Genomic DNA, 24,353 nt, shown 5'->3' on the forward strand with positions numbered 1-24,353 from the left:
TTATTCAGAAAAGATCGCGCCTTTGTCTGTGATTATAATCAAAATGTCTTCAGTCCTGGGTTCGAATCCGGCCATCGCATAAATTTTGATTTATACTCAACATTGGCGGCCGAAGACTTCCGGCATAGAAGTCGCCCTCATTCTGCCAACGGCCTTCTCAAAGAGCGAGGAGGGGTGTACTGAGGTTCAGGGCACTCTCTTGTCGTAGGGGCGGGAAACTGCCCCTAAGGGCGGGAGAATCAGCAATGACCAACGCATGTGGATGCAGAAGGCAATGGAAACCACAGCATTAAAGACACTAACGCGTATCCACAAGTGGCTTGCAATTGAAAAAGTGTCGTCCCCCATTCGGATCTCTGGGAGGGGACTGCCAAGAGGAAGGTTACCATGAGAAAAAGATTGAATAATCAACGGAAGGATAACGGCTGGCCGAAGTGGCCGTGCGGTTAAAGGCGCTGTAGTCTGGAACCGCAAGACCGCTACGGTCGCAGGTTCGAATCCTGCCTCGGGCATGGATGTTTGTGATGTCCTTAGGTTAGTTAGGTTTAACTAGTTCTAAGTTCTAGGGGACTAATGACCTCAGCAGTTGAGTCCCATAGTGCTCAGAGCCATTTGAACCATTTTTGAAGGATAACGTTCTAAGAGTCGGGTCGTGGAATGTCAGAAGCGTGAACGTGGTAGGAAAACTAGAAAATCTGAAAAAGGAAATGCAAAGGCTCAATCTAGATATAGTAGGGATTATTGAACTGAAGTGGAAGGAAGACCAGTATTTCTGTTCAGACGAGTGTGGGATAATATCAACAGCAGCAGAAAATGGTATAACGAGAGTAGGATTCGTTTGAATAGAAAGATAGGGCAGAGAGTGTGTTACTGTGAACAGTTCAGAGACAGTGTTGTTCTTAGCAGAATCTACAGCAAACCAACACCAACAACAATAGTTCAGGTATACATGCCGACGTCGCAAGCTAAACATAGAGTGTATGAGGATATTGGAAGGGTAATACAGTATGTAAAGGGAGATGAAAATCTAATAGTCATGGGGCACTGGAATGGAGTTGTAGGGGAAGGATTAGAAGAAAAGGTTACAGGAGAATATGGGCTTGGGCCAAGGAAAGAGAGAGGAGAAAGACTAATTGAGTTCTGTAGTAAATTTCAGCTAGTAATAGCGAATACTCTGTTCAATAATCACAAGATAAGGAGGTACACTTGGAAAAAGCCGGGTGATACGGGAAGATTTTAGTTAGATTACATCATGGTCAGGCAAAGATTCCGAAATCAGATACTGGATTGTAAGGCGTACCCAGAAGCAGATATAGACTCAGACCACTATATATTAGTGATGAAGAGTAGGCTGAAGTTAGTGAGAAAGAACCAATACGCAAAGAAGTGGGATGCGGCAGTTCTAAGGAGTGACGAGATACGGTTGAAGTTCTCTAAGGCTATAGATACAGCAATAACGAATAGCTCAGTAGGCATTACACGTCGCAGCTTTCAGAGAGCAAAGGTATGTGTGGAATGTCAGGATCAGCTCTGTGGAGAAACACCATCAATGCACAACATTGTCAGAAAGAAGCAGCGATGGATGAAGAAGTCCTCAAGTCTTTGCCTGGCATTATTACAGGGCTGCTGTGGAGATCCTTATAGCTGTGGTTAGAGCTGATGACCTCAACAGCACTCTCCACAAGAGAGTGATAAACGTATCACTGGACCTTGACGGTTTCCCGCTGGAATGGTATCACGCCTCCCGCGACATTACAGCTCCTTGTTGGCTTGCTGTGTACCAAGAACTGATGTCCCCTGATGTTCCATTCTCTACTGATTTTTCCTGATCCTAAGCCATATGGGGATCGGGGGGTTGAGCATTATCAGCCATTGATCATTCTTAGTTGTTATTCCTGTCCCAAGCACATCATGCATCAAGTAATGTCTTTGGATCAAACTTGGATTGGTGGGGACAGCAAAATACAGACAGCGCTCTGCGACTATCAAGATGGTATCGTCCTCGCAGCGACCTGCCACTTTCGACGCGCCTTGGCGTTGGTGGGCTTTGACCACGCCTTTGATGTGGTGAGCCATGAGCGTCTTGCAGAAGTGATGTGATGGATGGCCTTCCCCTGTGACATTATACATACCATTATGTGTCTCCTCTGAGGTGCCTCATCACAGATGCTGATCAATGTACATGCAGCGGGCCCAATTGTAACTTCTTGACTGGTCGGGCAAGAATGTCCATTGTTGATGATCCTTTTTGTCATTGCCCTTGTGTCACTACTATGCGGATTGCGGAGTCGATTAACTGGGATAACGATGACGGGACATACATTTATCTGTCGGACATACAGAGAAGACCTGTTCTTTTTGGCTCAGTGAAGGGCTGAGGTGCATTTAGCACTAGAATGGATCACTCTCTATGGAACTGCTGCTGGCAATCATATGAATTTGACAAGCTTTGAACATTGGCAAGGGTCTTCCAGAAGAGTCCATTGCGGTCGATGGACATGCTCAAATGTTTGGGAATTACCTTCACGTGCGACTTACAGAGAACAGCAACAGCTAATTATAAACGCTTCCTTCAAATGATCTGCATGAGCGTCTTTGGTAATCTGCTGCGACCAGGGACTGATTTTGTCAACTCCAATCTGGCGTCTAGGGTACCGCATTTGGCCCATACCTTACCAGTGCTGAAGGAGGTGGCACACACGTTGCTGGCAGCGTGTGGCTATTTCGTGAGCGCAGGTCTCATCTTTAAAGTCCAATATGACTTACTCTTCTCCCTTAGAAAGGAGGCCATGGTCTCGTCAACGCACATGTTAGAGCGGCTGCCATCTATCTCTGCTCGATGGTTAAATTGTGGATCTTTAAGGTGCCAGTCGCGATATCGTCAGTATTATGGCAGTTTTTTGGGTAATGTTTCCATGGATCCTTCCCGCAATTGGAGTGTGCCAGGTATGAAAAGATGAATTCTAGTTTGATGCTTGTTCTGGAAGTCGACCTGTGTAATAGAATTATGGAGTATTTTTCGAGAAGATGTGATCGAATCAAGCCTGGGTTTTGGCGATCATTGTGGACCTACTCATCTCTCTTTGGCCTACGGTCGTCGTTTTATTTCGTTTCGAAAGGAGTTCAGTTCTTTGTTACTTTTTGTTAGCGTTATTTTGATGATGTTCTCAGTTCTTGAATGAACCTGTTATACGTTGGTACCCTGAAAAGAAAAGTTACTCTGTTCATGGACTTGTCATTAAATTCAGCTTCATCAATCATTTGTAGCTCGTATCTATTTAAATGTTGTGAAACTGATATTCATTTTGTGTAATTTTCTTTATTCAAATGGAAAGAAAAAAGTGGTTAAAGCTATCACTCGCGATTAGCGGGAAATCCAGGTTCAAGTCCAGGTCCAGCAGAAATTTTCTTGTGCTTCTAGTAAATGGTACGGCTGATGTATAATCGTACTCGCATATTGCGAGTACATCGAACTGCACAGACAGCGTAACATATAGACACTGTAATAACTGCATGTCTTGTTTAAGCTTTTAAGGCACGTTTCAGGATGATTTGCCTCATTGTTTGCACAGTGTTGTAGGAATACAGAGTCCGAATGTCTATTTGTCATTTCCTTGGAAACTGGACACTTGTTACTTCCTCATGTTAATTGTTTGTTGAATTAGAGGAACAAATCTCCTAAGGATTCTTGTGGAGGTTAGCTCCGATGAGATCTTTTCCAGCCGCACCTCTGGTGAATGAGGTTTTCTCGCGTTAGTTACATTATTTACTAATTTCCATACATGCTACATAGCGTATTTAGTGACGAATGCGCATTCCCAACTCTGTGAAGTAGGATAGGGGCGATCTGTGGCAGATCTGACGACAGAATACAATGCTGGAGGAGGCACAAGTGCTTCAAGAGCGCACCGTTCAGCGGACACACAGTAGGCGGCCCCCTGTGATTCCATGTTCACCGACGACATAGTCAATTACGGTTGCAGTGAACAAGGGATCATCGAATTCGGGCCGTGATTTACGTCTCTTCCTTCACTAGATCCAATGGTCTCGTCCTGATACGCCGTAATGCAGGCGAGCGGCTGCTTGAAACGTACAACACGCCACGGATGCAGACCGTGTAGGCACTGTTATTCTATGCGTAATACGGTATATTTTATCTTCAGTGCCCACTGCAAGCCCCTGCTCCAATCATCGATCCCCTGCAGATCTTCCTGCAGTTCGCTACCGTCTTCTAGCGTTTCTACATTCCTATAAATTACGCCATCGACTGGGAATAGCGTCATGTAACTTTCGATGCTGTCCACTAGAGCATTTATAACTGCTACGTCTGCCTAATATCGTGTAGGGCCCCCGCAAGAACGCAGAAGTGCTGCAGCACGCGGTGGCGTGGACTCGACTAATGTTTGAAGTAGTACTGGAGGGAACTGACACCATGAATCCTGCAGGGCTGTCCATAAATCAGTAAGAGTACGAGGGGGTGGAGATCTCTTCTGAACAGCACGCTGCAAGGCACCCCAGATATGCTCATTCCTGTACATGTCTAGGGAATCTGGAGGCCATCGGAAATGTTTAAACTCAGAAGAGTGTTCCTGGAGCCACTCTGTAGCAGTTCTCGTCGTGTGTAGGGTCTCATTATCCTGCTGGAGTGGCCCAAGTCCGTCGGAGTACACAATGGACATGAATGGATGTAGGTGATCAGACAGGGTGCTTATGCACACGTCATCTGTCAGAGTCGTATGTAGACGCATCAGGGATCCCGCATCACTCCAACTGCACAAGCCTCTCACCATTACAGAGCCTCCAAGAGCTTGAACAGTCTCCTGCAGACATGCAGACTCCATGGATTCATGAGGTTGTATCCATACCCGTACACGTCCATCCGCCCGATACAATTTGAAACGAGACCCGTCTGACCAGGCAACATGTTTCCAGTTATCAACAGTCCAACGCCGGTGTTGATGGTCTCAGGCGACGTGTAAAGCCTTGTGTCGTGCAGTCATCAAGGGTACACGAGTGGGCCTTCGCTCCGAAAGCCCATATCGATGATGTTTCGTTGAATGGTTCGCGCGCTGACACTTGTTGATGGCCCAGGATTGAAATCTGCAGCAGTTTGCAGAAGGGTAGTACTTCTCTGACGTTGAATGATTCTCTTGAGTCGTCGGAGATTTGATGTTATACCAGATTCCTGATATTCACGGTACATACGTGAAATAGTCGTACAGGAAAATCCCCACTTCATCGCTAGCACGGAAATGCTGTGTCCCATTGCTCGTGCGCCGTCTGCATACCACCTCCAAACTCATTTAAATCTTGATAACCTGCCATTATAGCAGCAGTAACCGATCTAACAACTACGCCAGACACTTGTCTTGTATACGTGTTGCCGACCGCAGCACCGTATTCTTCATGTTTACATGTGTCTGTGTTTGAATATGCACGGCTATACCTGTTTGTCTGACGCTGGGGTATATACCTTAATTTTGTCCATTGTTGTCAGTTTTGTTTCCTGTATTACTTTCGAAAAATAAAACCCAGAGTGCCCTCATTCCCAAATAGTGATTTTTTTTTCAATGCACAATACATGTCGAGCCGTGGAGGCTCATCTTGATGTGATTCATCAGTCTACATCACCTTTCAATTTTAGCTTACTACTGATCCTGTTAAAAGAACATAGCTATAGGTGTATTGGAAAATGGCACGTTGTGACTACAATTTTTACAAAACTCTGAAAAATTACACACTGTTTCCAGTAAGTTTTGTTATAATTGTAGTCAAAATGTGCCACTTTGTATATACCTATGTACACTTAACAGACCAGTTGTAACCTACTGCCGTTCTTGTTGTTGTTGTTGTAACCTAAAACTGAAAAATGATGTAGACTGATCAAGCACCAGAAGATGTGTCCCCAGGGCTCGAAACGCTTCGTGCCCTGAAATAAAAAATAGCGATATTCAGCTGCTTCTATATAAGGATTTTAAGCAACCTGTAACGCCTTCAAAACTCACGCGCAAGATTTTCGAATTCTCTCGCTCGCTACGCGAGAGCCAGTAGTCCCACAGAAAAATTGAAATGGATATTTCTGCAGGAAATTCAATGTAGTTAAATTTTGTACTGGGATACGTTTTCTCTGGAGGCCACAGTTTTTGAGTTATTGAAGAGAAACGCATCAGAAAGTCACCTTTGGACGTTTTTCTTGAATAATTCGAAAGCTACGGCCTCTAGCGAAAACTCATACCAGTACAGACTTCAACTAAATTAAATTTCCTACAAAAAGCTCCGTTAATTTTTTTTGTAGGAGTAATAGTCTGCGCATATTGAGGGAGAGAATGTAAAACTCTTGCTCATGGTATTTGAACATGACGCGAGTTGCGTGAGTCCAGTAGGTAGGGGCGGCTGAATCACTCTGCGTGTTGTAAGCAGTAACGGCCCCGGCACACTTCTTTGGCGTATTCCTGAAATTTCCACTATCGATTTTGTGTCGCTGAGAGATACATGTTGATTTCTATCTGCTACGATGCCCTGAATCCAATCACAAATGTGGTCCAGCATCGGTTTTGTTCACTAATCGACAGTGCGGAACTGTATCGGATGCCTTCTGTAAGCTAAGGAACACGGTATCACGCTGAGTCGTGGATCTCGTGGACGAAAAGTGCGAGCTGAGTGTCGAAAGATCTCTGTTTGCGGTATCCATGTTGATTCTGACAGAGGACCTAATTTTTCATTTTGGACAACATGGTTGTGGAGATGAAGCAGCGATTAGTATGATTAATCAATTATTCAAAAACACTCTTTATCGCATTTATTATTATTATACCGCCAACCGGTTTCAACCCGACGTAGGGGTCATTTTCTGGGCGTTTACACTGTGAAATTATAAGTATCTGTTAGAAAGATTCCATTATACAACAGCTAAAATTACGTAAATTTAAATTATGTCACCCACTGGTCGACTGCTGGTGGTATCACTCCTGTCTACATAACGGCAGGAAACTATGCGAGACTAGCCCTTCGTACGGGTTTAAATAGTGTACTGAGATCACGTGAATAGTCGGCAACAACCCCAGCGGCGATCAACGGCATTTAATACAGTTTATTATATGTAATTACTAGTCACCTTGGTTTAACATAAATTTAAGTGACAGTAAATAACAGAAAACGGAATCATTCCATTTAATAATAGTTACAATTACAGTGTTAATTATAAAATAATAACAAATGTTCCGTAGTCAACTCGTAAAATTCGTAAAAGTATATTACATTATGTGCCATAATATAAAGTAAAACAATTTGTGACACACAAAAAACTGGTGTCGTCTTGTATTATATCTATTCGTACATTTACGTAGAAAACATTGGGCCAATTTACTAAAACGGCTAATATGGAAGGACTACAACGCCCTCTACTCCTAGTGGTGAGGACGCCATTGCCATGGATTTATAAAGACTATATCAGGCGCCCTCTAGTCTGTGTAGTGAGGACGCCTTCGTCATGGTAGCAGATGGTGTATTCGTATGGTGTTATCTTTGCCCTGGCCACGGCGTCCGTTGCCGTGGTAGCTGAATGTCATGGCTCTTCATCCACAGAGAAGGTGTCACTTACTTGAAGTAATGGAAATATCGACGCCCAGAAGATGACCCCTACGTCGGGTTGAAACCGGTTGGCTGTATAATAATAATAATAAATGCGATTAAGACTGTTTTTGAATGATTAATTGCCTAATTTTGAAACCTACATGCCTCAGGGAGCAGAGCTAGCATCCGAGTATAGCACGGCTGATACAGCGGCATAGATACTCGTGCGTATTCCAGCTTGTGATGGCGTGATCGCTGCCACCAGGAGCGGATCCATGACCAAGAGGCTGGAGCTGGAGTGGCGCGTGCCGGTGCCGCAGCCGCTGGTGGAGGGATGCCTGCTCGACCGCTGGAGCGAGGAGAAGGACGCCCCCAAGCTGGAGCCGCGCTGCTTCTTCAGGGTCGACGACTGCGGCTTCTTCATCCACTGGAAGAGCAAAGGCCACGTGAGTACCGCGTAGCTGTGAAATCGTAACTACCTCATCCTGCACGTAGCAGAGACCAATGGTCGAAAATTAGTATTTAAATTATAGTGTGTTGCTTGAGGCTTTCCCGACGGACATGTTGTATATATGGTTCTAGGGCGAGACGTCGGATGTCATAGTGAAAACTCCACAATATTTCATCAGCGCAACTGGCCGACATCTTCAGGTGCAATGAACACACTGCTAAGGCAGGACCAGAGCCCCCTATTTATGCCAGTCTTAGGCAGGAAGTACACATGCGTGGAGACGCCAAATTCGATGGCCAATGGCGACGATATCAACCGATAGCTGGAAGGACAGCAACGCCACTTACAGGATGAATAACCAAAGACTTCGGCACACGCGCGGAGACTGCCGCTGCTGCTCTGCGCTGCCTGCCATCGGCCGCCCCAGCGACCTCTGTCGGAAGCCGTAAGGAAAGATGCGCGTCCGCGTGGACGCGTGACCATCCTCCCATTGTCAACAGAATATTTATGTTGCTGGCGAATCGTCATTCGTCGTATGACCAATAGTACTCCTCTCTGGTTATCACTGTTAGCATTCAACCTCGATTCTTATACATATATTTTAACAGCGCGTTTCAAGAGACAATGCTCTCATCATCAGGTTGTAAAGTCTATGTCATTAAATTAAACGGACTAAAAAGACAAAATATCCTATGTCACCCTCCACAACACCAACTCCCGTATCTTTTATCCCACGGCTGGCGTCCCCCAAGGTTCTGTCCTCTCCCCTCTCCTTTATCTCTTGTATACAGCTGATATGCCCAAGCCACCCCCACCAGTCCACCTTCTCCAGTATGCTGATAACACCGCCTTCCTGGCTCTCTATCCTACCCTTCAACGGTCTCAACATACCCTCCAAACCCACCTTAACCAGTTCACCACTTGGTGTAACCAGTGGTTCCTCCGTCTCAACCCCTCCAAAACCCAGGCAATCATCATAGGCCGCACCACTCGCTCCTTTCGCCTCCATGATTTCTACCTCACCTTTTATGGTCGTCCTATCCAACTCACCCCCACCCGGAAATACCTTGGCCTCACCCTTGACCGACACCTCACCTGGACCCCTCATCTCCTGACCATCCAGCAGAAAGCCCATTCCCGCCTCCGCCTTCTGAAACTCCTGTCTGGCCGGACATGGGGATTGCATCCTTCTACCATCCTTCACACCTACAAATCCCTCATCCGTCCTATCCTCTGTTATGCCAGCATTGCCTGGATCTCCGCCCCCACCCGCTTTTACAAGGCCCTCCAAATCCTTGAACGCCATGCGCTCTGCCTTGCCTTCCGTATCCGCCTTCCTTCCCCCACACGGCTCCTGTATGAACTGATCCCCTTCCCCCACCTCCTCCTGTTCCTCCAACATCTCCGCATCCTTTACATTGTTCGCAGGCTTGATCCCCCCCACCCTCTGGTTTCCTCCTTCCTCTCCACCCCCCACCCGTTGCCGCGCCTCTATCACTGTATCCCTCCCTCTCTCCACCTCCACACCCTCCATATCCTTCATCAGGGCAATTTCCAATGCCTCCCCCTCCCAGATGACGAACTTCGCCGTGACATCTACCCTTTCTTCCAACTATAACCTGGCCTTGTTCCCCCCCCCCCTCTCCCCAGGGCCCCCTTTTCCTCTTTCCTCCTTCTCCCAGAACGGATTTTCCTCCGTCCCCCCCTCCCCTGAGACCCTGCACCCCCTACTTGCCTCTCTCCTTCCCACATCCCTTCCTACCTGGCCCTCTTCCGCGCGCCCCCCGCTCACCTCCCCCATCTCTTCCCCTCCCTCCCTTCTTCAGGTCTCCCTCATCTCCTAGCGCCTGGCAGATCCTCTGTATTGCTCTTCATCAGTGTGCCACATCAGTGTTGTTTAGTGCTGTTTCTCGTGTGCATCAAGAGGTGTGCTTTTAATTGTGTCCTGCCTTGAGGTTCACCGTCAGTGTTACGTTATGTGCTATGCCATCCGTCGCTACCTTTATGCTCCAGTCATACTGTGCCTTGTGTTCTTTTAACCATCGCAGTGTGTGGCTTTTTGTGTGTGCTACTTTTAAAAAGTTTTTTTTATCTCCATTTTACAGTCACCCCGTTTTTTGTCTATTGTCTTCCATTATGTTCCCCTTTTTTATATCTATGTTCACCTTGCTCTCTCCTTTGCTGATTTTAAATGTCTTCTATTGTTTTGTTCTATGTCTTTCGGCTGAAGAGCAGCGCCTATGCTGCTGCCAGCCCGCCCCGATGGGGAATTGAAATACAATAAAGGAAAAAAAAAGACAAAATAGCAGCTAAGAAACACCGGGACTGGCGACAGACATGCACCCGTTTAAATGCTACCCTACCTATCAACTCGTCCAAGTTCTGGTCAGCCTTCCGTCGCCTTACCGGAACTAAACCCTCCCCCTACTATCCTCTTCTCCATGACGATCACCCCTTCCCTGACACCCTTAGTAAGACCAATCACTTTGCCTCCTACCTCTCCGATGTATTTTCCATCCCCGATGATCCCCAGTTCGATTACTCCCTCTTCCCGGATGTCCGCGATCGAACTGACACCTCTGTCCCTCCCCTCGCTCCTGGTTTCTAGTACTTGGACAACATTGCACACACGGAACTCAATGCCCCTATCACTACACAGGATCTCATTGCTACATTCCGCACAAAACGCAACACCGCTCCTGGTCACGATCGTGTCACCTACCGTCACCTTCGTGAAGCTCCTGTCTCTTTCCTCTCCACCCTGGCCAGGCTCTACAATGTAGTCCTGTCCTCCGGTTGATACCCCGACCTGTGGAAAACCTCCCGTACCCTCATGTTCCTTAAACCTGGCAAACCGCCGTCCGCCGTCTCCTCCTACCGTCCCATCAGCCTTACCTCGGTCTTCAGCAAGGTCCTGTAATCTATCCTCACCCGACGCATCCACCAGCATCTCCGCCAGCACCGCCTCCTTCCCGTTACCCAGTGTGGCTTTTGGCCGTCCTTCTCTTCCGACGACCTTCTCCTTCACCTCACTCATCTCCTTTCCGAACAGCTTAATTCCCGTCACTACGCAATCTTCCTCTCCCTGGACCTCGAACGTGCTTATGACCGCGTATGGCATCCGGTCTCCTCTTCAAGCTCCAAACCTTCGCCTTTCCCATTAACTACGTCCGTCTGATTGGTTCCTTTCTCTCCCACCGTCCTTCCTACGTCACCATCCATAACGCGGATTCCTACACCTTTTTCCCCTCCGCCGGTGTGCCCCAAGGCTCCGTCCTCTCCCCCCTTTTGTACCTTTTGTACACGGCGGACATGCCGCCGCCGTCACCCCCAGTCCACCTTCACCATTTTGCCGATGACACCGCCTTCCTTGCCATTGCCCCTACCCAGCAGCGCTCCCAACACCTTCTCCAATACCATCTTGACCGGTTCACCGCTTGGTGCAACCAGTGGTTGCTCAAGGTCAATCCCTCCAAAACCCAGGCGATCATTGTAGGCAAAACCACCCCTTCCTTCCGCCTCCTCGATTTCTATCTCACCATCTATGGCCGTCCAATCGCCCTCACTCCCACCCTTAAGTACCTTGGCGTCACCCTTGACCGTCGCCTCTCCTGGACTCCCCATCTCCGGACAATCCAAGCCGAGGCATGCTCCCGCCTCTGTCTCCTCGAGCTCCTTTCTGGCTGTACGTGGGGTCTGGACCCCTCCACCATCCTCCACACCTATAAATCCCTCATCCGCCCTATCCTTTGTTACGCCCATCTGGCCTGGATCTCCGCCCCCCCCTTCCTTTTACAAATCCCTTCAAATCCTTGAACGCCATGCTCTCCGCCTCGCCTATCGCATCCGTCTCCCCTTCCCCGTGCGGATCCTGTACGATCTCATTCCGTTCCCCCACCTCCTCCTTTTCCTTGAGCGGATGCGGATCCTGTACACCTCCCACAAACTCGATCCTCCTCACCCGCTTGTCTCGCTCATCCTCTCCCACCCCCGCCTGCTGCCGCGCCTGTATTCCCACGTCCCACCCGGTCTCCATCTCTCCACCCTCCTTACCCTCTCCCAAGGTGGCTTCCGCCAGCTCCCCCTCCCTGATGATGTCCTCCTCCCCTCCGTCTACCCCTCCTATCAACTTTGATCCTGCCCCCCCCACTTCAGGTGTCCTTTCCTTTAGGCACCCTCCCTCTCTTCTCTCTCCTTTTCCCCCCCATCCCTCTTCCTCCATCTCTCTTCCCCCGGGCTTCCCCTCCCCCTTCCTCCTTTATCTCCTCTGCCCATGGCATCTCTGCTCTCCCCTCTCCCTCTCCCACCCCAACCCCCCTCCTCCCCTCTTGGCAGGTCCCCGGACTCGCACACGCTACGTGGACATTCGCGCGCCGGAGATCATCGCCATCAGTGTCTCGTGTGTGTGCCTTCGTTTGTGTTTAGTGTTTGTTCGCCGTCACGCCACCACTGTTCACGCGTACCGTCGCCATCATCCCTGTTATGTGCGCCGTGTCAACTAGTGTTGTTTTCTCGTCCAGCGTGAACGGCTCCATGTTTTTTGTTTTTTACGTGTCTACATTTTTTGCCCACCGTTTTGATTGTATTCTCTGTGCCACCTACATGTATTACTTATTGTAAAACTCAAGGCTGAAGAGCGGCGTAGTCTGCTGCTGACAGCCCGCCTTGTATAAGGTGATCAAAATCACAATAAAGAAAAAAAAAAAGACAAAATACCATCACAAATAGTTGGGAAGTCCATGGAGTAAAACAGAATTAAAAGTATATTGGACTATGAGTCCTCGTCTTACATTGAAGTTGTTGACACAAGTCGATGGCCGTCCCATATCTACCAAGTATGCTGTCGCACTGTGCCGGCTCGGGAGCTGTTGTAGACTGACGTGCCTAGGTGTTGTGGTGTGGTCGCATATATACGACTTTAAACTTGTAGCATGTCACTGACGGAGTTGCGAGAGGCTAACGATGGCAGACCAATGCAATAAGGAAATAAGGCGCCCAATAGCATAGCGTTACCGTCAAGCACACGGCTGTAACCACGCCACAACACCTAGGCACGTCAGTCCACGACAGCTCCCGAGCCGGCACAGTGCGACAGCATACCTGGCAGCTATGGGACGGCCATCGACTTGTGTCAACAACTTCAATGTATGACGAGGACCCATAGTCCAATATACTTTTAATTCTGTTTTACTCTATGGACTTCCCAACTATTTGTGATGGTATTTTGTCTTTTTAGTCCGTTTAATTTCATGACATAGACTTTACAACCTGATGATGAGAGCATTGTCTCTTGAAACGCGTTGTTAAAATATATGTATAAGAATCGCGGTTGAATGCTGTGATAACCAGTATAACGACAACTGCTACCTCGACTCCATAATGGATTACATTAAATCGTACTCCTCTCTGCTCGATGCGACTTCAACATGGCCACTGCTGGATCCCAAGTTGCACTGAGCTGAAAGCAAGTGTGTCTGTTTACAAGATTCGTCGAGCTACGTTTTTCCACTGCTTCCTTAATAACACTGTCCCAGTACGAACTCGTCAATGCGAGAATTTTGGTGTGTTGATAATTCATAGAATGGCATGTACTGAGACAATGCTCGGCCACTGGACACTTCTCTGGTTGCTCCAGACGAGTGTAGTGTCAGTGTTCAGTACATCTCACTTCTACAGTGCGACAAGTTTGTCCGATGTACGACATGCCGCAGCTACAAGGAATCTCGTAAACACCGGGTCTTCTTAGGCCAAGGCTGTCGGCGGACGAAAGACACATTTAACTTTATGCCTCTTCAATAATGCTCATATTTTTAAAGAGACACCGCCGATGTATGGCAAGATGACCATTCCTCTTTGTTCTTCGCCTTCTTCCAATTCCTCACGTTGGGTAACCCGCTTCGGGTGTAAGGCACGGCGAATCTCCCGTTCGGAGTATCCATTACGTTGGAAAGTGGTACGCAGATGGAGTAGCTAATTGGATAAGCTGTCTGTTTCTGATATGGCTCGTACTCTGTGGACCAACGTCCTAAGTACGCCACTTCGTTGCGAAGGATGGTGACAGCTGGTGGCCTTTAAGTATAAGTCCGTGTGTGTTGGTTTACGGTACACTGCGTGACCTAATGTGCCATCTTCTTTTCTCCGTACCAACACGTCCAGGAATGGAAGTTCGCCGTTTTTCTCCATCTCCACCGTGAACTTGATGTTGGGATGAAGCGAGTTAAGGTGCTCAAGAAAAACATTCAGCGATGCAGTACCGTGAGGCCAGATACCAAAGGTGTCGTCCACATATCGCCGAAAACACGTAGGTTTCAAATCCGACGACTGGAGTGCTCTCTCCTCGAAGTCTTCCATGAAAAGATTAGCCACAATGGGTGACAAGGGACAACCCACTGCGACGCCGTCCGTCTGTGGAGTTTTCACTATGACATCCCACGTCTCGCCCGAGAACTATATACAGTGGTTAGCAAGAAAACGACTCTTGCACGGTGCAAATTATTTTTTTTATTAGTTTCAGCACCCGGATCCTTTTTATGTTTATTTATTTATTTTATAACAAGGGATTCTCAGTGGGTGACCTGGAATATGATTATTCGTATTGACAATGTAATGGTGTTGGATGTGTAGACGTCGCTTCTGTCCCAGAATGGCGTGTTGCGTTCTGTCAGTAGCACGGCAAGCACAGAGTCGGGAGATCTCAATCAGTAATAATATTCTTTGTGCTGGAAGTCTGCAGTATAGCGATTGATGACAGCGTTTCGGCGGCGTGCGTGGTTACCCAGGCAGTGGTTGCTTCCTCAGCGAAACTCCTAGCTGTGTGCTGGGCTCACTGCAGTGTGTGTGTACGCAAGCCTGTAATGCTCGCTTCAGTGGAAGGCTAGTACAAGGTAGGCGCTTCCGAAGGTCGGCAGGCTGACGCCACAGTGGCCGTGAGTGGTAGGCCTGGCACGCAGGTGAGCAGTGCCGAATCCAGGACCCTCGGAATCGCCTGGAGTGCCGGATGGAGGTACCCTAGAAGAGGTCTACCTTGGTGGCACTGGTTCGAGACCCATATCCATCACGTCAAGAGGCAACTTGTGCACAGCCAGAAGAAATGCAACGTCCTCCAGGACCAAGTTATTTCATAGGCGGTGGAACGGTAGAGAGACAGCTTGGAGGTGGTTCATTGAACCCTCTACCAGGCACTTTATTCTGAATAGCAGAGTAATCATTTAGATATAGATAGACAAGTGAGTTGGTAGGTATTTCATCACTGTAGAAGTATATGGTAAAAATTCAGGTCAAATGAAACACGCATCTACATCTACATCTACATCTATACTCCGCGAGCCACCTTACGGTGTGTGGCGGAGAGTACTTATTGTACCACTACCTGATCCCCCCTTCCCTGTTCCATTCACGAATTGTGCGTGGGAAGAACGACTGCTTGTAAGTCTCCGTATTTGCTCTAATTTCTCGGATCTTTTCGTTGTGATCATTACGCGAGATATATGTGGGCGGTAGTAATATGTTGCCCATCTCTTCCCGGAATGTGCTCTCTCGTAATTTCGATAATAAACCTCTCCGTATTGCGTAACGCCTTTCTTGAAGTGTCCGCCACTGGAGCTTGTTCAGCATGTCCGTAACGCTCTCGCGCTAACTAAATGTCCCCATGACGAATCGCGCTGCTTTTCGCTGGATCATGTCTATCTCTTCTATTAATCCAACCTGGTAAGGGTCCCATACTGATGAGCAATACTCAAGAATCGGACGAACAAGCGTTTTGTAAGCTACTTCTTTCGTCGATGAGTCACATTTTCTTAGAATTCTTCCTATGAATCTCAACCTGGCGCCTGCTTTTCCCACTATTTGTTTTATGTGATCATTCCACTTCAGATCGCTCCGGATAGTAACTCCTAAGTATTTTACGGTCGTTACCGCTTCCAATGATTTACCACCTATGGCATAATCGTACTGGAATGGATTTCTGCCCCTATGTATGCGCATTACATTACATTTATCTACGTTTAGGGAAAGCTGCCAGCTGTCGCACCATTCATTAATCCTCTGCAGGTCTTCCTGGAGTACGTACGAGTCTTCTGATGTTGCTACTTTCTTGTAGACAACCGTGTCATCTGCAAATAGCCTCACGGAGCTACCGATGTTGTCAACTAAGTCATTTATGTATATTGTAAACAATAAAGGTCCTATCACGCTTCCTTGCGGTACTCCCGAAATTACCTCTACATCTGCAGATTTTGAACCGTTAAGAATGACATGTTGTGTTCTTTCTTCTAGGAAATCCTGAATCCAATCACAAACCTGGTCCGATATTCCGTAAGCTCGTATTTTTTTCACTAAACGTAAGTGCGGAACCGTATCAAATGCCTTCCTGAAGTCCAGGAATACGGCATCATCTGCTCGCCAGTGTCTACGGCACTGTGAATTTCTTGGACAAACAGGGCGAGCTGAGTTTCACATGATCTCTGTTTGCGGAATCCATGTTGGTTATGATGAAGGAGATTTGTATTATCTAAGAACGTCATAATACGAGAACATAAAACATGTTCCATTATTCTACAACAGATTGACGTAAGCGAAATAGGCCTATAATTATTCGCATCTGATTTATGACCCTTCTTGAGAATGGGAACGACCTGCGCTTTCTTCCAGTCGCTAGGTACTTTACGTTCTTCCAGAGATCTACGATAAATTGCTGATAGAAAGGGGGCAAGTTCTTTAGCATAATCACTGTAGAATCTTACGGGTATCTCGTCTGGTCCGGATGCTTTTCCGCTACTAAGTGATAGCAGTTGTTTTTCAATTCCGATATCGTTTATTTCAATATTTTCCATTTTGGCGTCCGTGCGACGGCTGAAGTCAGGGACCGTGTTACGATTTTCCGCAGTGAAACAGTTTCGGAACACTGAATTCAGTATTTCTGCCTTTCTTCGGTCGTCCTCTGTTTCGGTGCCATCGTGGTCAACGAGTGACTGAATAGGGGATTTAGATCCGCTTACCGATTTTACATATGACCAAAACTTTTTAGGGTTCTTGTTTAGATTGTTTGCCAATGTTTTATGTTCGAATTCGTTGAATGCTTCTCTCATTGCTCTCTTTACGCTCTTTTTCGCTTCGTTCAGCTTTTCCTTATCAGCTATGATTCGACTACTCTTAAACCTATGGTGAAGCTTTCTTTGTTTCCGTAGTACCTTTCGTACATGATTGTTATACCACGGTGGATCTTTCCCCTCGCTTTGGACCTTAGTCGGTACGAACTTATCTAAGGCGTACTGGACGATGTTTCTGAATTTTTTCCATTTTTGTTCCACATCCTCTTCCTCAGAAATGAACGTTTGATGGTGGTCACTCAGATATTCTGCGATTTGTGCCCTATCACTCTTGTTAAGCAAATAGATTTTCCTTCCTTTCTTGGCATTTCTTATTACACTTGTAGTCATTGATGCAACCACTGACTTATGATCACTGATACCCTCTTCTACATTCACGGAGTCGAAAAGTTCCGGTCTATTTGTTGCTATGAGGTCTAAAACGTTAGCTTCACGAGTTGGTTCTCTAACTATCTGCTCGAAGTAATTCTCGGACAAGGCAGTCAGGATAATGTCACAAGAGTCTCTGTCCCTGGCTCCAGTTCTGATTGTGTGACTATCCCATTCTATACCTGGTAGATTGAAGTCTCCCCCTATTACAATAGTATGATCACGAAACTTCTTCACGACGTTCTGCAGGTTCTCTCTGAGGCGCTCAACTACTACGGTTGCTGATGCAGGTGGTCTATAGAAGCATCCGACTATCATATCTGACCCACCTTTGATACTTAACTTATGTCACAATAAAGGCTGCCCAAACAGTCGCACCAATACACATGTCCCCCCCCCCCCCCAATTGCATACAACTCTGTGTCACGTCCACTATAAGCTGAGTCAGCAAGAGAAGTAAATCGAAGACAACGTTACCAATTTCTGTGGCAGGAGAGGGCACTAGGGCATGACATATGAGCAACAGTACCATCCTCTAGGAGGAAACCAGCCGCACTGTAAATGTGGCTGCATGGTACACGGCGTATTAGACCGCAGCCTCTGCTACAAAATATGGTCTCTAGCATGGAAACCATGCATTTCCGGACATAAATTCATTAGACTTATTTTGTTCCGTATCCTCTCATCTATCAATCCGTAGAGTTTGTACACGGTGGAAAACGTCGTACTGTATAGCGTACTATTGGTCACAGAGATGAGGGGTCAAGTGTTTTGAATATTCCTTGGTCTAGCGACCATTTGTATGCCTGTCGGAAGAAGGGACATACTATAACTGTCTTACAGTACAGGGTCAAAGTTTATACACTATGCACTTTCTCCGGCCCAGGCAAATTGAGCAAATCGGTTGGTTCTTGCGTATTAGATGTGGTGCAGGGTCGACCTTAGACGGCTTATAAAAGCAACATTTATTCATGGGTGGTTCCTGAGAATACCTCGAAAACAAGTTTTTAGCCGTTTTTTATACCGTGGCCGCAATTATTTAAATAGCTAACCATAGCAAAAAATTCAAATTTTAACTGTATACTCTTTAGAAATTTATGCATAAATATCATTTTCCTGTTTTCGACAATCTTTATCCGTTATCAAGATACACCCGAAAAATTATGATTTTTGGTTATCAAAAGTACCAGTTGTATGGACTGACATGCTCATAATTTCTGTTCGTAGCAAATCGTCGAACTTATAATATGTTACCGGTGTAATGGGGTACAATAAAATCAGAATCATGCCAAAATGATTATCAGTTACGCAAGGCACCACTTCCTGTATGAAACGAGGACTGTTAAGCCGAAGACACTAAATGCTATAAACAAGCCGTTATACCATTTATATCGAGTATTGATCTTAAATTAAATTTTGTTGTAGTACTGTTAGTAAGACTTCATAAAAGTACATTAGTACGTACACGCCCAGCTGCGAGTTCAGGTTGGGAAACGCATTTTGTGTGCTGAGCTGAGCGAGCGAGCGAGTTCAAGCCTACGTTCGTGACGTGCGCGCTGCGGCCTGTCTTTCTCATGGGCCTCTGCTAGACTGCTGTTCAAATCGCTCGCCAATATTTTATAAAGTTGTAGACTTCAAATACTTATTTTAAAGATTATTTGTGTTAATATTTGCTGTAAAAGCAACTTATTAGTGGATTTTCATTCATCTCAATCTTTCTTTTTGTGGTATTCATTCGAGTAGTCTGTTGTTCGTGAATTTGCTTCACCGACGTCTCAGCAGTGTGTTTATGTTTCGCGGCCTGCCGTTGCAGCTGTAGCGGTTCTAAAGCTAAGTACTGACAAAGTTGTTTGCGTACTGTAGTCGAGTATTAAATTTAGTAGCTTTCAATCGCTCATCCAAATATTAGCAGTGTGTTGACAATTCGCGGCGTGGTGTTGTTTGTGTACTGTTATTCGGTTATTAAATTTAGTAGTTTTCAACAGTATCTCGTGATGTTCCTGGCGAAATAACCGTTTAATAAACTTTTACTCACTCTGTTTTATATAGCTGCTTGTGCGTTGGAATAATTTATTAAATTTAGTATGGTAACTTTTTCAACTGACGTTTCTTATTATTCGTAGCGAAATATTGCAGTAAAACTTTCGTTCACTGTGTTTAATTTCGTTGAGTGTTCCAATATTCGCTTGAATTTTGGTTTTAAATAAGAAATTGTCTGAAGTTTTTGTGGTATTGGTATTAGTTGGCGTTTAGTAGTACTAATAAAAATAGTTGCTTTCTTAGTAGAGAGCGAAATTCGACACCACTATTGTCAGTTCTTTAAATATTTCTACTGTTGTAATTGAACTTAGGTAACGTAGACGTTTAGTTTTTTCAGTTACTGTTAAAAATTTACCTTGAGTAGTGGGTTACGGTTTGAGACCTGTTCAAAGTATTTTCATTGGGGGGAGTGCTGTGGGGATGCCAGTGAATATTGTAGCGAGATCCTCTGCTGGAAATGCAGAATTTGTAGCAGAAATAAGTTGACAGAGGAGCAGGAGTGTAAGATCTGTGCCCTTCAGGTGCAGTTACAAAATGCAAAGGAGGAACCAGACAGGGTGCAGTGGGTTAAGGACGCGGGGGAATAGGAACTGGTAGTTGGTAAGAAGGTATGTAGGAGGAGGAGATATTCAAACAGTACTTGGCGTACAACCAATAGATTTGACAACTGTCAGAGTTTAGTGGAGAGGAGCCTCTTGTAGCTGTTGGTGTAGGAAACGTGCAGTAATCCTCAGCAGCTACGGAGCCCATGTCAGTTGCAAATTCTAAGATAAAAAAGAAGGTTCTGCTGCTAGGTAGTTCGCGTGGCGGAGGTGTGTGCCAGCAGGAAATGTTAGGGAGTGACTACCAGGTCACCAGCATTGTGAAACCTGGTGCAGGGTTGGCTGAGGTGACTGTTAACATGGAGTTATGTAGGAATTTTGCGAAAGAGGATCAGGTAGTGATCGTGGGTGGGGTTGGGAATAGTCTTGACAGGGACGAGGCGTATAATCTAGGTGGTGACCTGGTAAAGATAGCTACTCAGACTGCTGGCACTAACGAGCACGTCGTGCAACTGTTTGAGCGTCATGACCGGCCTCATCATAATGCTGCTGTTAGGCGTGTTAACGTGGGGCTGGAGAAGGCGTTTGATGGCGGAGGGCATGGCTCACATTGCAGTGGTGCCAGTTGAGTCTATCAATAGATCGGGTTTCACTAGGTATGGGAAGGGGTGGCTGGCAAAGATTACAGGTGGCAGTGTGGTTGGTGGTGGTGCGATCACTCATGGGAAAATTCCCGTAGTAGTAGTTGATGTTAGAGCTGCACCTTTTTTAGACTGTAGTCAGCCGATAGGTATGCCTGCTTAAAGAAAGTCGCTCTAATAAAGGAATCGCCTTGAAGGGAATCAGGTATCCAATTAGTGAATAGCATGTTTCATCAAAATATAAGAGGTGTTAGAGAAAAAGGCAGTGAACTGCTTACAGATATTTACATTATACGTATATCAGAGCACCACTTAAATAATTTGGCAGTTCAGAGGCTTCCTTTACCAGGATACAGATTAGCTGGCTGTTTTTCAAGTTCTTTGCAGAGTGGGGGAGTTGGCATGTACGTAAAAAACAGTATTCGATTCGAGTCCATCACGGCACTCCACTTAACAGATATTTGAATGTTGTGGAGGGGCAGTTGAGTTTAGTGAAACTAAACTTCTAATAGTTGTCGTTTATAGGTCCACAAGTAGAGCATTTCTGCTCAAACTGGTTAGCTTTATAGAATGTACCAAAAATTAGTGATATGTGGCAACTTCAATATTAATTTTTGTATGCGATCGTGCAAGAAGGAGAATATTGGAAGATCTCCTAAATTGATATGATCTGATGCAGGCAGTGTTTTTTCCAATGAGGATGCAGGGGAATAGTAGCAGAGCGACGGACAATATTTTTATTCAATCTTCGTTACTAGATGGACATTCTATTAGTAAAAGGGTGAATGGATTTTCAGATCGTGATGGACAAATTGTAACACTAATAGGTTTTTGTACTCAAACAAATGTTATGCATAACTGCAAACTATGTAGAAAAGCTAATCCAACGGCAATACACTCTTTTAAACGTCGTTAAGGAACAAGAGTGGCGGGATGTTTGTAGTGCCGATAACATAGATGACAAATACAATGCTTTCCGCGGCACATTTATCATGCTCTCCATTAGAACGTTCTAAACAGGATGCTAGCAGTAAAACGCAGCCTGGGTGGATGACTAACGTGATGAGGATGCCATGTCGAACAAAGTGAAAGTTATATCAGAATGTTAGAAGTAGTCACAATCGAGATACAGTGGCCCATTACAAGCAGTACTGTAAGCTGCTTAAAAATGTTATTACGAAGGCAAAGAGCATGTGGTACGCTAATAGAATACCTCATTCGCAGGATAAAATTAAAACCATATGGTCAGTCGTGAAGTAAGTGTCTGGTCAGCAGCACAAGGTCGACGATATAAAGTCAGTTCGTAGTAAAAATATTTCTGTTACAAGTCAGATCTATGTACAGCATTTAACAATCACTTCCTTAGCATTGCCGATGAATTAAATAAAAAATTCGTTTTTACAGGGAATCATATAACTCTCTTGGAAAACGCCTTTGATGTCTGAAATACACCTCTGTGATACAGACAAGGGGGAGACTGAGTCAATAATTAAATTACTGCAGACTAGGAACATTCGTGGATATGATGGAGTACCTAGCAGAATATTAAAGTACTGTGCTGCTCATGTACGCCCTGTGCTTAGCCATATCTGTAATTTTTATTTTAAGAACGGACAGTTTCATGAACGATTAAAAACTCAGTAGTAAAGCTGCTTTATGAAAAGGCAGAAATGGATAATGTACAAAATTTTAGACCTATTTGTGTGCAATCAGTTTTTGCTAAAGTTACTGAAAAGGCTGGATATGTAAGGGTAATTGATCATTTTATATCACATAATTTGCTATCAAATGTACAGTTCGGCTTCAGAAGTGGTATAACAATTGAAAATGTTATATTCTCTTTCCTCTGTGAGGTACTGGATGGATTAAACAAAAAAATTCGAAAGCTAGGAATCTTTCTTGATGTAACTAAGGCGTTTTATTGGGTTGATCACAAAATATTGCTCACAAGTGGTTCACCTCTTACTTTAACAACAGACAGCAAAAGGTTGCTATTCACAGCGTTGAGAATGACTGTGATGTGGGGTCTGAGTGGGGGCACGGTCAAATGGGGGGTGCCCGAGCAGTCAGTATTGGGGCCACTCCTGTTCCTTATTTATACAAATGGTATGCCCTCCAGTATTACAGGAAGTGCTAAAATATTTCTGCTTGCTGATGACGCTAGTTCGGTAGTGAAGGATGCTGTGTGCAACATTGGCTCTTTTTCAAATAGTGCAGGTCATGACATAAGTTCATGGCTTGTAGAAAATAAACTAACGCTAAATGACAGTAAGACTCGGCTTTTACGGTTTCTAAAACACAATTCAGAGAATGAGCATATGATTAGTGAAACTGAACAGTTCAAATTTGCAGGTGTTCAGATAGATAGTAAACTGTCGGGGAAAGCCCACGTTCAGGATCTTGTTCAAAGACTTAATGCTGCCATTTTTACTGTTCGAACGGTATCTGAAAAAAGTGATTGATCGACACAAAAAGTAACTTACTTTGCGAAACTGGCGGTTCGGGAAATGAGTGGCGTAAATTCACGAAGCTCTTGTTCACTAATCTGTGAATTCTGGCATTAGCCTTTCTCTCTTTCTATATATATATATATATATATATATATATATATATATATATATATATATATATATATAAAGAATTCAAAAATCTTAGCAGTGATCCACGCGCTTTCAAATCGAAACTGAACAGTTTTCTCGTGGGTCACTCCTTCTATTCTGTCAAGGAGTTCCTTGAAAAATTAAGCTGATTCCCGTGTTATATTGTTGATTGGGTTTACATAAACCTACTGTTCACAAGCATTTTATCTTTTATGATGTAATTTCATGTACTGACACGTTCCATGACGTTGAAATGTTCTCCTCAATTTGTTCCTACGGAACTAGACATATAAAATAAGAAAAATATACAAACAGATGTAGGAGAATGACCAGAAACGTGTCTTGGACCCACAGGGCAACAGACCTTTCACACAGGCTGCTCACGGGAAATTGCGCCTTCTCTTTGGCGCGCCGGTGGTTTCAGTGTTGTTCTGCATTCAAGGCGTATGTGGCTATTTACAGAAAATTCCGATAACATAATCCCCAAAATGTTCTCCGTTCCTTTCTCATACACACCGAGCTCCAGAAAGGGACTATCTCAGTTGGCTGGCGCACGAATTACGGCTCCTGTTTCGAGCATAAAATAAACATGGCTGAGTAACATTACAGTTACCTACACATAACAGATATTACTCACACACTTATCATACTTCGCGAAAGAAAGGTGTTACTGGGCGCGAAGGATAGGGAAAACTTTTCCAATAAGGCGCCAAAACCTGCCCTTCGGGGTCTCCCAGCAATTAATTCCATACGACTTTACTTTATGGATCTAAATGCACTAGTTGAAAAAAGAAAATACTATTTTCTGCTCTAGCACAGAGGTAACAGGGTGCGAAAAATCAAGGTCTCCACAATAAGGAATCGGACCTTATTAAACTCCGGGCGTTGGATTTCTGTAGGTTTGCCTCGTTCATCTCATACAGAGCTGACTCGGGTCATGCTTTACCCGAACAATCAAAAAAAAAAAAAAATGTAGCTCTGGAAAGACGTTTTATTAACCTTTAACTATGCCTGTCAACATTAAACGTTAA

At 45.3% G+C, this 24,353-nt stretch overlaps 1 protein-coding gene across 3 annotated transcripts in view; it reads left to right on the forward strand.

Moving 5' to 3' along the window:
- LOC126198524 (1-phosphatidylinositol 4,5-bisphosphate phosphodiesterase-like) overlaps positions 1-24,353 on the forward strand; it is a 590,920-nt gene that overhangs the window by 98,853 nt on the left and 467,714 nt on the right. For all 3 annotated transcript variants that reach the window (XM_049934913.1, XM_049934915.1, XM_049934914.1), the window contains exon 2: positions 7,838-8,018. In XM_049934913.1, coding sequence (XP_049790870.1) covers positions 7,848-8,018 — 171 coding nt within the window. In that variant the 5' untranslated portion in view covers positions 7,838-7,847. The remainder of the gene's footprint in view (positions 1-7,837; positions 8,019-24,353) is intronic.

Source organism: Schistocerca nitens, chromosome 8 (assembly GCF_023898315.1).
Source record: "Schistocerca nitens isolate TAMUIC-IGC-003100 chromosome 8, iqSchNite1.1, whole genome shotgun sequence".
Taxonomy (NCBI): Eukaryota; Metazoa; Arthropoda; class Insecta; order Orthoptera; family Acrididae; genus Schistocerca; species Schistocerca nitens.